Raw genomic sequence first — 14679 nt, forward strand, 5'->3', positions numbered from 1 at the left:
CTTTCTAAAAAGCAACTTAGGGGAAAACTCTGTAATAACACAATCCTGGGGACCTTGACTAAGACCACTAACAACCCTAATGTTACTGCTTCTAGTTGGGCCTTGTCTCAGAAGATCACGGATAATATGTCCAGCAAAGATTTGCCAAGGAAACTAAAAGGGGAAAATGTAACAGAAAATGGCCCCTCCAGACATTATACCTCAGTTTCTTCATTGCTCAGGTGATAGTTCCTGTTGCTCCTGTCTCTTAGAAACAGCTGGTCATTGTGATGCATTGCTGGTCACTATGATACACACTGTATGAACCAATCCCCAATTGACAAGCCATTCTGCCTCTGTGCTTTCTGCTTGCTTATCCCACATAAGCCCTAGACCACCAGAGATTAGGGCATTCTGTAAATGATCCTGATTAGTGTCCATCAACATAAACAAACACAAATCCTGGGTGTTGCTTCAGTGTTTCTGCTTGCCATTGCATGACCACCTGATACTCTTAGCACCCAAGTCTTCATCGTCCTCATCTAGTTAGGAATAGCAAGCTGTACGTTTTCCTCTTTGGTTCATATTTCACGGATGCATCCACCTTCAGGTCCAAGTAGCAGGAAGACAGTGAAAGAGGTAAAGCAGTGGAGATCCTCTCATTCTTTAACCCACAGTTCCTTGGACCAGAGATAAAGATTCCCCTCTCAGAGGTGCAGATGCTTGGTCAGCTGCCACTAGCCTCATCACAGGAATGCCCAGGAGTGCTACACAGTCTTATTTCAAATTGTGATTTCCTTTACCAAATCTATTTGGTATTATGAATTCTCAGGGTGCCCAGACAGCTGTCCCAAGCATTAGTTATATTCAGTGGAAGGGAGAAGGTGGAGTCAGTACCTAGAAGATAAACTCTCAAACTGGAATCCTCTTGAGTACAGAGGGAAAATTTTGTCTGGCATATTCATCACTTAATCCAATCACTTTTGCCTCAATTTTTATTAAAAGTTAGCATACAGACAAGTTTAAAGGATGCCCAATGAATATTTCTATATCTACTACAAAAAGGTTTGACAACTAGACCAATATTTTACATATTTGAAAATATCTAGCAGACATATTGACTTTTCAAACTTTTGCATGCATCTACTAATGACATTATACTTTCAATATCATTTCTAAGAAAATTAAACACAATATATTATCTAATACCCTATCCTGGTATTTTCCCCAATATTTCTGGTAACTGTTTTATTTTTTTCTGGGTCAGATGCTAATAAAGGATCACTCCTGATATTTGGTCATCTCGTGTCTTATCTAAGAGACCACTTGTCATTTTTAGTATATGATTTTCTGAAAAGCCCAGAATAAGTTGTTTACTCAGACTTATTTCTCTATTGTTTGGTATTTCTCGCAACTAGGAAGATAACTCTAGATAGATTTAACTAGATTCCCATGAAACATTTTGGCAATATACCATATACTTCTGTGTGCTTCACTTTGCATCTCATCAGAAGCTACATGTCAGCTTTTCACATAAACAGTGAAACTTGGTTAGGTGATCTCAGTATAAAACCAAATCTTTCACAATTGTTATCTCTGATCTTTTAACATCAAGAATGTTAATTTTTTTACCTTATGAGTTTTACCATTATTTTCCAGATTTAATTACATTAAGGGTTGTGAAATAATCTTTCTAAATCTATGATTAAGTGCACGTTTGAAAGATAGCATTCTTCAAATTATCTTACAGAGCTTTCTTTTTTGTCTGTTTTCATCACTATGAGCTTCGTTTTCCTTCTTGATGTATTACAACCAATTATAGTGATTTTGAAAAAATTGTCCTAAATTTGCCAGTGGGAACACATACATACCTGTGTCTACATAGTGATGTGCACCTGTCTTCTGACATTAACTCAGTAGTGCCAAATGCTATCTTGCTTTTTTCTTTTTCTGGCATGTTACACATCCCCTGCTCCATTTCTTCAAAGAGCCAGCATTCCTCTCTAGTGGGGAATGGCATTTAGAAACCAAAATTTGGGTCCTAAGAAGGCTCACTGTCATTGCATACAATGTTAAGTATTGAGATCTCTTTAAAAGTCTCATTTTCTGCTGGGTATGGTGGCACAAACCTGTAACTCCAGCACTCCTAAGAGGCTGAGGTGGGAAGATCATAGGTCAAAGCCCAGCCTGGACAGCTTAAGGAGGCCTTAAGTGAGACCTTGTATCAAATAAAAAGGGCTGGACAGCTTAAGTGAAACCTTGTATCAAATAAAAAGGGCTGGAGATTTAGTGCAGGGCAAAAGCCCTGGGTTTAACCCCCAGTACTCCCCCTACACACACACACACACACACACACACACACACACACACACACACAGAAAAAAGGCTTAATTTTCCTTGTAAGTATACTTAAATATATAAAATGATAGCTCAGTTCACAAATGTTTCTGTTCACAAACAATTCTGTTCTCAATCAAAAGCGTTTGACAAAATTTTACTTCCCTAATAAACTTCCCTTCAGGTGACAAACAAAGCACAGCCATCTTCCCCCAAATTGTAAAATAAAGTTCATGAACAGAAGTACCACATATTCTGAAGCTTAAACAAATCAATAAGAAATATTTTATGTTGAATGCTTGAGTTTAATTCTAAAGCTTTTCTCAAACAGAAGGGCCTACCTAATTGTATTAGAATATTCTAAATACCATGAAAGTCAAATACAGAATTGAAGGAAGCAAGCATGTGTGGGGAGATAAATGTTAAAGTGATAAACAGGTTTAATAATAAAATATCAACAAATAACCTTACATATAAGAATTCTTAAAAGATGTGTAATTTGAAAGGCAGCTTTATAAATGGGAAATGCCTTAAAGCAACTACACCATCTGGGTCTTAGCTAGGTTTGAGGATTTGAGTAGTTGTTATGAGCACAGGTAGTCAAGAGACCTGTAAGAAAAAGGAATATGACTGTAAGTCAACTGAGATAAAAGTGAGGGAACCCTCAAAGATGAAATGATAACTGGTTAAGCTACTGCAATTGAAGCTAACCAGGTTACAAAACAAATAGTGCTCTTGAGATGTGACAGTGGAAATAAACCTGTAACTATCACAGAACACCAGAGCTAAAGACGATTCTGTAACTGAACTCAATTTCACTAATAAAATGAAAGGCTACAATTAAACTAAAACTCTCTTGGCTCTAATGAACTACCAGGTGTATATATAGTCTATTCTATCAAATATTTACCTTCTGCAACAGATGACAAAGTATTTGCAAGAGTCTTTCCACTTCCTTTACTTCACTTCTCTAATACTGTAAGACTATTCAGCTATACAGGACTACATCAAGTTAAGAAATAATATAGGAAAGCAAAAGGAAGAGACTCCCTGTGGGTAAAATTTTAATTTTAAAAACTAAATTACAAATTTCTCTATTTTTGAATCAAGGACTTGTGAGCATTTTTTAAACAGCTCTGTGTACATGTATGTACACATACACATATATGCATGTATGTGTGCAATCATGTCCCATATAACGATGTTTTGGTCAGTGATGGAACTGAAAAATCCCCATTGTCTAGTGACATCACAGGCATGGCACAGCTGTCACAATGTCTCAGTACAGCGCATCACGCATTTGTGGTAATGCTGGTACAGACCTGCTGTGATGCCAGTCAGGTAAAAGCACAGCACACGACACTTGAGAATGATAATAAACAACTGTTACTGGTATATCTACTATACTACATTTTTATGATTATTGTAGAGCACGTCTTCTACATACCAGAAAAAGCTTACTACAAAACACTATACTGCATTTCACGGGCAGCAGCCCCACATTCTGTTTGCCACACCTCTTGGTGGCATCGAGAGGCCATGCGTAGTGATGACCTAGACCATCCAAATGCACGTTTGAGCATTTCTGCACAATGCTCATAGTGCCCACTGAAACCTTTCTAAGCATCATCTCCACCAACTGACACATGACTGTATATGTATATACGTGTGTGCGTAGATATCGCTTATAGGGTGCTTATCACACAGCCATGTAAAGAACTCTTTTGCATCTTTATCATCTCTATGTGAAAAAGGAGCACTTCCTAAGTCAGCCTGCCAATTTAGGAAATGAGGCCCCACATTTATTCACATTATTAATTCAGTGACTACTCATAAAATTCACATATTGAAGCTCGCTCTTAGAGTTTAGAGTCTGAAGTAAAACACATCCAACTATTTACTTTTCTACAAAGTGAGGTCTTTCATGCTTTTTCTATGAATTTAAAAACTGTCTTTAGAATTTAATAGTGCTTATAAAATTTGACATCAGTGCTCTTCATATTTTTACTGATAAACTGATCTTAGTATTAACTAGCTTTTTTTCCTGTAGAAGTAAAAAGGATTGAATCTATTAGGAATTTGTGCTGTATTTACTATTGCGCTGACCACTATCTAGTGAGAAGTCTTGGATTATTAGAGAGATAAAGCTCACAGGTTGTCTCCTCTCAGAAATTTCTGATACTGAGTAAAAGAGGAGCCATAGATGAACTGTTTCCCATATTCCTTCCATTTGTAGAGTCTCTCTTTATTGTGGACTTTTTTGTGTCTACAAAGGTTTGATCTGTAACTATAGGCTTTCCCACATTCCATACACTTATAGAGTTTCTCTCCAGTATGGATTCTCTCATGCTCAGTTAGGAACGAATACTGGCTGAACGCCTTTCCACACTGGTTGCACTGATAGGGTTTCTCTCCAGTGTGGATTCTCTGATGCCTATAAAGGTTGGATTTGCAGCCAAAGGCTTTACCACATTCTTGACACGTGTAAAGCTTTTCCCCAGTATGGATTTTCCGATGCTCATTAAATGATGAATACTGGTTGAAGGTTTTCCCGCATTCATTACACTGGTGGGGTTTCTGTCCAGTATGGATTCGCTGATGTTCAATAAATGTGGAGATGCGTGTGAAGGTTCTCCCACACTCCAAACACTGGCACAGCTGTTCTCTAGAATGGAGTCTCTGGTGTTCCACGAGGGATGGAAACTGGCTGTAACCTTTCCCACACTCATTACATTTATAAGGTTTCTCGCCTGTGTGGATTCTTTGATGCCTATGAAGCTTTGCTCTACAGTTGAAGGCCTTCTCACATTCAGCACATTTATAGAGCTTCTCTCCAGTGTGGATCCTCTGGTGTACAGTGAGCGTGGAACACTGGCTAAAGGCCTTCCCACACTCCCTGCAGCGGTAGGGCTTCTCTCCTGTGTGTACTCTCAGATGTTTGATGAGGGTGGAACTACTATTGAATGCTTTTGCACACTCATTACACTTGTATGGCTTCTCCCCAGTGTGGATTCTCTGATGTGTGAGAAGGGATGACCGGTGGCTGAAGGTCTTCCCACACTCATTACACTTGTAAGGTTTCTCACCAGTATGGATTCTCTGGTGTTCCAGAAGATGAAGACTCTGGCTGAAGCTCTTCCCACACTCATGACAGACAAGAGGTTTTCCTCCTGGGTAAATCTGCAAGCATCTCATTAGATCAAAATTCTGTGTAAAATTTTCCCTGAAAGTGTAATACATATTGGGTACCATCTCCATGGGAACACTCTGTTGTGAAATAAGAACTGTGTTTATAAATGAGCTCTTCGCCAACTCCAGACTTGTGGGATTTCCATCCTCACTGACAGTTTTCTTGGGTGAGGTTGCCAGCTGCCTAAGGGGTTTCTTTTGTTGCTCCCATAGTATCCTATCCTCAGAATCCACAGTTTCTCCAAAGTTGATGTCCCAAGGACCATACTTAGAGGAGTTTTTCTTTATTATTCCATGAGATGTTTCTTCAATAAAAATGTCTTGTCTGACAGGCACTACTTCTATGTCAGGCCAAGTCTTGAAATCTGAAATGAACCAGAAGAATTAATGCCTCCTAGAAGAGACAAATAAATGCATTAGTGGGATAATAAAATTAGCAACAATGCACACAAAAGAGGTTTGGCAGCATCTGATTTCAAAAGTAGACTTGAATATGGAGAAGAACAATACGGGATAGTGGAGAGAGAAGGAAATAGTGTTGTGGCACAATACATTGGGCAGTGAACAGGATGTACCCAGGTAGAAGTCAAGTTAGACTTAGAAAGAACAGGCCATGCAGAAGGTTTGAGGATTCAAGACAATGTCATGTAACAAGCTCAAGTTGAATACTATGGGGTTCTCTAAATTGTCATCATTTCCAGCTCTGTGTACACTAGGCAATAGAGTAAGTAACTTGCCTTTCTTCTCTCCTTTTTTCTACTGATTATATTCTTCCCATCTTCCTGTGAAATCCCATATGAAATAATTTTTATTTTTATTTATCTATTTATTTTTTTCTTTTTGAGACAGGGTCTCACTATGCAGTTCAGGCTGGCCTTGAGCTCACTTTGTAGCCCAGGCTGGCCTTGAACTAGCAATGATCCTCCTGCCTCAGCTGCCCGAGCACTAGGATTACAGACATGCACTACTACACTCGGCTTGAAATAATTTTTAAACATTTGCATTTTTTTATATTTTGTGAGTTATATGTAATTATAACTTCATATCACAGTCTGTTTAAAAGGAGAACAGCAGGCTGGGCATGGTGCTGCATGCCTGTAATCCCAGCACTGGGCAGGCTGAGACAGGGGGATCCTTGCGAGCTTGAGACCAGCCTACACTACATAAGTGAGCTCAAGGCCAGCCTGAACTGCTCAGAGAGACCCTGTCTCAAAAAAACAAAACAAAACTAACTAACTAACTAAACAAATAAATAAAAGGAGAACAGTTTTAAATTTATAACAGTTGCCAGGGATGTAGCTCAGCAACACAGTACCTGCCTGTCAAGCACAAGGTCCTGAGTTCAATTCCTAGTACCCAAAAAATAAATAAAAATTAAAAAATAAATTTACAACAGTCCTGAGGCATGACTGAGGGGATAATATTTGATCTAAATTCAAGATTCTGATTTAAAGAAGAGAAAAAAATCAGCTACCTGCAACAATATACCCCTTGGAGAAAGAATGTTTTCATACTATCTTTCCTTCACTTTTCCCCATTCTATTAGGCCACGAGAAAAAACACAAGACATATTCATTTCCTTTAATAAGCTGTAACCAGAAGACTAGATTCTCTCTGTAGAAATCCTTTTTGAATGATACAAACTGAACTCAGAGCCTCACACATGCAAGTGCTCTACCACCGAATGACATTCCCAGCCTTTGTAGAAATCTTTTGAGAACAATAAAAATCTGTAAGATACATGAATTCGATTTATCTTGAAGTTCTGAAATATGTCCAAGCTCCAAGCTCAGCTGTGATCCTAGGTAGATAGATTTATCTTGAGTCAATTTCAAGGCACTTTGGGTTAAACCTTTCTTTACTTAACCCTAACTGAAAACAGAATATTAGGTAACTGCAATTAGGCATTTATAAGTGCTTCAATAAACCATGCAACCTAAATAAAACACAACTGACCTGAACATCTCACCAGACCATGCCTCCTACCTTCTTCATCTATAGACTCCCTGTGCCCAGTCCCAGTGTCCCATTCACTTACCTGGACTGGTGTCTGGAGGCATTTCTCTTTCCTCTGCGCAGGGATCTTCTCCTCGCTGCAACTGGCAAATCACTGTAGGTGTTGAAACTGGAATTCCTGTTCACACGAGGGAAATGGAGTCTGAACAAAGAGCACAAAGAGCAACCCTACAAAGAACTCATACGTCACTCTCTGGGAGGTGGAGTGGGCAGCACAGACACTGTGGGGGGAACTAGAGTTCCAAGGGGTAGATGAGAAGCAGGGATTAGCAGCTCAGAAGTAATACCGGGCCCTGGCAATGCACATCTCTAAGACAGGGTGGTCCCACTACATTTTTCAACATCTGAATGGGATCTAATTGCTGCTCTGCTTCATGAAGGAAAATTTACTGGGGGGTGGGAGTAGTGAGGAAGGGCAGAAGGAGGAGAAAAGGTTAACATGGTGAACACTGCAATAAAAATGTACACCTTCAACTCTGCAGAGATTTAACTTTTCCCGGGTACACAACAGTGTGGAAACCTGAAGGCTCTAAACTCAGAGAGGGCACTCATACCTCTAGCATATTTTTCCTTAGAGGCAAAACTCCTTACCCAGGGAGACCAGGTTGCTGTAGTTCTCCAGCATGACCTCTCGGTACAAGCGTCTCTGACCGGGGTCCAGCTGCAGCCACTCGTCCTGGCTGAAGAGCACAGCCACATCCCTGAAGGTCACGGACCCCTGAAATGGCAAAGCCATTCCTGCTTACCCAAGAACACGTTCTTTAGTAGAAACTCAGTAAGATGGTGACAGCGGGTGCTCAGCAGGCAGTTCTGAAGATGTCACAAGATTATTTCACATTAACTATTTATGTAATTTTAAAAAATGAACTATTTAAATAAATAAGTATTTATTGAATACTCATTGGGAGCAAAGATACATGTCATATGTTGTGGGGATAGGTGAAAATTAGCAAGGTCTGTGCCAACAGAGAATTAAAATTCCACCCCTTTTTTTTTTTTGGTACCAGGAATCAAACTCAGGACTTTGCGCTTGCCAGGTAGGTGCTTGCGCCATTGAGCCATATCCCTGGTCCAAAATTCCAGCCTTTGATCTTTCAAAGTGACTGAGCGTGTCTCCCTTCTATCCAAGACCCAAATTAAATATGAGAAAAAAATCAGACAAATGCTAGGAAATGAAAAAAATCCTACCAGCTCAATAGAAATAAAGAATTTCTGAGACATACAGCAAATAATAAAAACAGTGTTAGCTAATATTTAATCAAGTTTGTAGGGACTATAACAGAAATTATGTATATAATACCTCTTTTAAATCTAAAAATCCTATGAGGAAGATACAAATAAATAGTTTTGCAGAAGAAACAGGTCTAGAAAAGTCAAATAATCTTCCCAGGTAATGTCTTTAGAAAGTGGTGGAGGTAGGATTTGAATTCAGGTAGATGGACCTCTAAATTATATCGTCAGATGGGTGTCCATTGACTATGAAAACAAAAAGAACCACAAAACCTGTAAGACTATTCATGTGCAAGAGGGAACTAAGAAAGTTCTGACAAGAGAAGACCACTTAAAACTCCAAATGGGAGAAGGCATAAGCTGGGCAGATGGCTACTCTTTTGTGAAACACAAGAGCTAAAAGAATAAAAATGGCACAATGCTTTTGGCAGGCATGTTGCTGAGAATCTGTGAAAATATAACGGGCACACCACTCTGACTTTGCACTTCCAGGATTCTACCACAAGAAATAATCATACAACCTGGCAGAGATACTTGGTCAGGGTTATTCATGGCAACATTATTTATTATTTAATGGTTGTGGTAGGCTGAATATGGAACCTGCCAAGATTACATGAGTGACAGATGGGACTCTGAAGATCTGGAGATGAGGAGAGTGTCATGGATTGCCATCCAGGTGGACCCAATGCGATCACAATGGTCCTTGTAAGAAGGACCAGGAGGAGTTTGGCATGGAAGGGAAGATGACAAGATGATAGGGCAGGGACTGATGGGACATGCTCCAAAGATGGACGCAAGGGCCACAGGCCAAGAAAATCAGCAGCACCGGACTGTGAAAAGGACAAGAAACCAATTTCCTCCTCAGTCTCCAGAAGGAACCAGCCCAGCTGACAGCTGGAGCTTATGCCAGTGAAAGTCGTATCAGACTTCTGACTTCCACAACTATCAGGGAATAAATTTATGTTGTTTCAAGCTATTGAATTTGTGGTAAATTGTTACAGCACCATCAGGAAACTAACATAATGGTGAAAAATGAAGACAACCTACAGTTTATCAAGAAGTAAATGGAGAAGCAAAGTATAGTACATTCATTCCATAAAATACTGTGCAGCCTTTGAATAGAATGAAGGAAATGAGTATGCTTGATATTGGAATTAGGTCTTAATAGATTACTGATTCTTATAAAAAAGCTGTAAGACAATCTCTATTTGTTGAAAAATGCTGTACACACACACACACACACACATACACATATTTTTTTTTTTACAAAAAATATCCAGAAGAATACAAGTTGTTGCTCAGATTATTCTTTAATATTTGTGGAGAAAAGTAGAAAAAGAATCTTTTACTTATTCCTTCCCTTCTGTTTCTTTCTTTCTGTGGTACTACAGACTAAATCTAATAGTGCTCTACCGCTGATCTAGATCACAACCCCTTGTAATCTTTTGGTTTGAGACAGGGTCTCACCATGTTGCCCCAGGCTGGCCTCAAACTTGCAATCCTCTTGCCTCGGGCTCCCAAGTAGCTGAGATTTCAGGCATGTGCCACTGCAGGCTTTCATATATTTCTTGACATCTTTCTATTTGGCTTGCTTTGTTTCCTTTGTGTGTGTGGTCCTTTCTTTTGAATTCTTTCATTATTTATTTATTTTGTAGTGCTAGGCATCAAACCCCGGGTCTCATACATGCTAATCATGTGCTCTACCACTGAGCTTTACCCTCAGTCCTTGAATTCTTTTAGATTCCACTTTATATATTGACTTTTCAGTTAGACCTCTTTGCATTTTTAGGGGTTGTTCTAAGACTTATGATACAAATTCTTGCTTATTCCTAGTCTATTTAGAATAAACACATCTTTTCATATAGAATGCAAGAACCTTTCATGTATACAGGATACCACTACCTCTTTTTTATGCTATGGTTGCTAAAAAGACTTTCCCAGTCAAAGAGCTGACAGGATTCACCAGATTTTAGGGAATATTTCGTATGAGGCTTTTACATAAAGGCCAAAAGCTGCAGTGCAGCCTGAGCATGCAGGGAAGCCTAGAGAGGCTGAGACACCCCACCTCAGCCTCTCTTACCTGCACAGGCTGTAGGCTGCTCTTATCTGCACAGGATATAGGCTGGATACACATGAAGATGCTGAGGGAACTCAAAGGAGCAACTCTCAGCAGAAGCCTTTTGTGCAATCAAATAGGGCTCGTCAGGCAATGTCGGCCAGTTGCAAACCATCAGTAAAAAGGTTTCCTGGGGTAGCCAGTTTGATTTAAAATACATATGTTGCCCTTATCTTGTCTGAACACGAGTCATAAAAGATATGCAAGCATCTCCAGAAATAGAGAAGTAACTTCCCAAGGTCACATCCCAGGCTTGCCTTTAAGCCCATGAAGTCTAGCTCGAGTCCATGTCTTTACCTGTGGTTTACCACTCTCTTCTAGAAAAGCAACCATGAAAAAGAGGTTCTGGGGTGTGGCAGAATCGACAATCCACAGAAGGGAGGCAACAAGGAAGGGAGCTGATGCCAGGGGAACAATGGGAATTCCACATGGAAAGTTACTAAGCATTTGGGAATGGTGGACTGGAACTCTATGAGAGGCCTGAGGACAGAGATTGGGAGAGAGTCTCGGAAAGACAAGGGTTGAAGTAATGAGAATGGGTCTCAAATGAGAAAACCAAAGAGGGGTAGGAGCGTAGTATGAAGTAGCAGTGGGGAAAAGAAATCAGAGAATGTGATGAGGAGTTAAGGCAGCGCTTACACTGAAAAAGAGGACATTGGCCAGTTTACCATCACAGCAGTAACAGGCAGAGAAAGGCCCAGCCCTGTCCTCCCCAGTGCCAGCCTCAATGTATCAGTCTTGCCCTTCAGTTTCAATTCCAAATGACCCCACTTCTCGGATATTTCCCATGACTCACCTTGCATATCTAATCACGCTTCCTAAAATCAGTACTACTTGATGAAAGAAATAACATCTTTCCTCTTTGTATCCCCAGTGTACGGCCAGCATCCTCTACCCTGTGGGTGCTCAATAAAGTTTTGTTGAAGGAGTCTAGTCCTTCTTTGTCTTTGCCCCAAGGAATTAGTATGACTAACTCCTCTGCAAAGAAAAATACTCATCTGCTAGCCTGTATTCCTTACCAACAGGAAGTATATATGCAGCAGTGACTCAAATTCTTATCATGAAATGAGCTGGGGTGACTTAAGAGTGACCCAGAGCCTTGGGCACATTTGCATGTGTCTACAATCCTTGCTACTCTGGAGGCTGAGGCGAGGGAATTGTAAATTCAAGGTTAGCTGAGGAAACTAAGCAAGAAGCTGTCCTGGAAGTTTTTTTGAAAGAGCTGGGGATGTGACTCAGTGGGAAAGCACTTGCCTAGGTTCAATGCCCAGTACCAAAGAAAAAAGACTGACCTGGAGACAAATAGGCACATTCCTTAGCAGCCCCTCGCTAAGCCCAGTATTCTCAGAGAAACTTTCAAGGCTCTCGATTCCCCATGGTTTTCACTGGGTAGAAAAATACCTGGAGAAGGTATGTAAATGTGTTCACATCTCTGAACCCAGACAGCAATTCATATAAAAGATAAACTTTACTTACTGTTACCCAAGCAGGCAGCAAATCCATAGCCAAATCTGTTCCTTCTCAGTTTTCCTGTCAAAGGAGAACACAGTGCTGACAAGGTAGGTCTGGAAAAGAAAAAGTGTCATTAGGAACTCTGGGGTCAAGGGATGGCTTGGAGAGAGAGAGTTCCAACTACCCCAACATCCAGCCGGTCTCAGCAAAGGCACCCTGCACATACAGCAAACCAAGTGAGAAGAACAGTGACCAAGCCAATTTGCTAGTCTCCATCCCTTCCCTGTATCAACCAGACTTCTAATTTCTGCAAAATGATATTTTAATATCCACCGAAGGGTCTATTAGCTGCCTCAAAGAAATTGTGACCCATCCACAGATATTTAGGGTCTTTGATAGGTTTAAACTGTACATTCTGACAGTCACAGGGAACCTGAATTTCCTAGGGCAGGCACTTGCAAACAGAGCAGATCTTAAGCCTGCTTCCCTGCTTCACCTTTTCCTTCCTGGGAAAATCACAATAATGGTACCTGCCCCGTTTTCTTCTCTGCCTGGTGACAGACCCCAGTGTTTGTCTCAGTGGCCTCAGGAAACGCTGGGTCCCTCTCAAGAACTGTGAGGTAACAATGTATAAAGGTTCTCAGCTTCTCTGTCTTGCCCTGGGTCTGGCCATACCGCAACCTGCCCAAGGTAATATGATGAAAACATTGCCCCAGCCCAAGCTCAGTTGCCACTCTCCAACACTGACCCCGCAAGTGCCACATTTTAGGGTATCCTCAGCCCTTCTCTTCCCACAGTGCACACCGATTCGGGAGGAGGGTAGAATCCCACCTGCTCAGTGTCTGCAGTGCCTGGAGCAGCCAGGCAAGTGTCACGAGCTGCAATGGGCTCCTCTCACCCACCCAAGGAGAGCACAGCCTGAACATGTTATGAAAGCCCAAACCTGGGGCATCTCAGCCAATCAGAAAAGTGTGGTAGAAGCTATCATAGCAACTCCAAGTGCAGCCTCTACACTAACTGTCTTGAGTGCTTTTTTTATGTAGTATTTTAAATCTTAACTGTAATTCCAGAAAGTAAATACAGTTGTCCCTCTGTATCTGTGGGTTCTGCATCCATGGATCCAACCTAAAAAAACTATCTGTACTGAACATGTACACATTTCTGTTTCTTGCATTACTCCTCACACAATACAGCGTAACAACCATATCCAGCATTTACACTGTATTAGGTATTGTAAGCAGTCTCGAGATGACCTAAGGTACATCATAGGATGCACAGATGATAAGAGTCAGGATTTTAGTATCCTGGGGTGTGAAGGTTCGCCGTTTCTGCAGGGGGTGGATATTTCTCCCACACTGTACAACCCGAGGGAGACAGAACTGAAGATCGGCGCCCTGCCCAAAAACACATACGCAAAGGTAAGTAGCACAGGCCAAAATGGAATCTTCGTTCCAGTCCATGGCGCCAGTCAAATTTTGGCAAATTTACCTGGCCACGCTGTGCCTCGGTTTCCCCCTCCGTAAATGGGATCGGCACAGGCCTAATCCCCCTGAAACTCGGTATTAAGATGTGCTTTGGCATACATCAACTCCCGATGGATGAATGGAAACATTATGTACTGCAAACCTGCACTACTGAAATTAAAAGTCCGACCTCCTCCTCCCCCAGAAGTGTTAATTTACCTAAGACGCTAGCCCGACGCCTGGCACATGGACGTTCCTTGTAGCCGTCAACCACTGTGTTTGGGATGCCGGTCCCGCTAAGAAGCCACAAAAGAACGAGGGGAGCGGGCCCTGACTGGAGTCCCCGCCCCGGGTCGTCGGTGCCGGCGGGGCGCCGCGCTCAGGCCTGCCTGTCCGCCCGCCCGGCGCCCCGCGAGACGCGGGGCCGTCCACTCACACGGAAAGGCGCTGGCTCCCCTCGCGGCCCTCGAGAGGTGGCTGCGAACTCCTCAACCCCAGGCCGGCCGTGGTAGCAGGGCCAGGAACCCCAAGAAAGGCCGCGAGCTGCCCCGCGCCCCGCGGGAGAACTACGGTTCCCGGCATGCCTCGGGCCACGCCCGCGGCGCTTCCCAGGGGCCTCTGCGCGAGGCGACTTCCGGGAGGTGGACCGGCTCTCAGCGCGGAAACCCGGCCGAGGTGGTAGGTTGCCTCGGTCAGCTGCGGGCGCAGTGTGTAGGCGCAGCGATGTGACAAAACTAACCTGGATTAGATGTCTTTATTTCGGAGGATCGGGGTGCGGTAACTCCCACCACTAGTTATGATTGTCATTATTTTAGTCTGTACAGTGCAGATCCCATATGCATAGGTACAGTTGAAGGATAATCTAACACGCATCGAACACTTGGTTCACAAACGAGA

At 41.9% G+C, this 14679-nt stretch overlaps 1 protein-coding gene across 1 annotated transcript in view; it reads right to left on the reverse strand.

Annotated features, from left to right (window-relative positions):
- Nucleotides 1-956: 956 nt before the first annotated feature.
- Znf879 (zinc finger protein 879) overlaps nt 957-14679 on the reverse strand; it is a 29088-nt gene continuing 15365 nt past the window's right edge. The window contains 8 exon segments of the mRNA XM_013507299.1: nt 957-5870; nt 7544-7639; nt 8113-8239; nt 10832-10928; nt 12350-12432; nt 13582-13713; nt 13946-14078; nt 14219-14521. Coding sequence (XP_013362753.1) covers nt 4465-5870; nt 7544-7639; nt 8113-8239; nt 10832-10928; nt 12350-12432; nt 13582-13713; nt 13946-14078; nt 14219-14521 — 2377 coding nt within the window. The 3' untranslated portion in view covers nt 957-4464.

This window comes from Chinchilla lanigera, unplaced genomic scaffold (genome assembly GCF_000276665.1).
Source record: "Chinchilla lanigera isolate Chin_1 unplaced genomic scaffold, ChiLan1.0 scaffold00007, whole genome shotgun sequence".
NCBI classification, from domain to species: Eukaryota; Metazoa; Chordata; class Mammalia; order Rodentia; family Chinchillidae; genus Chinchilla; species Chinchilla lanigera.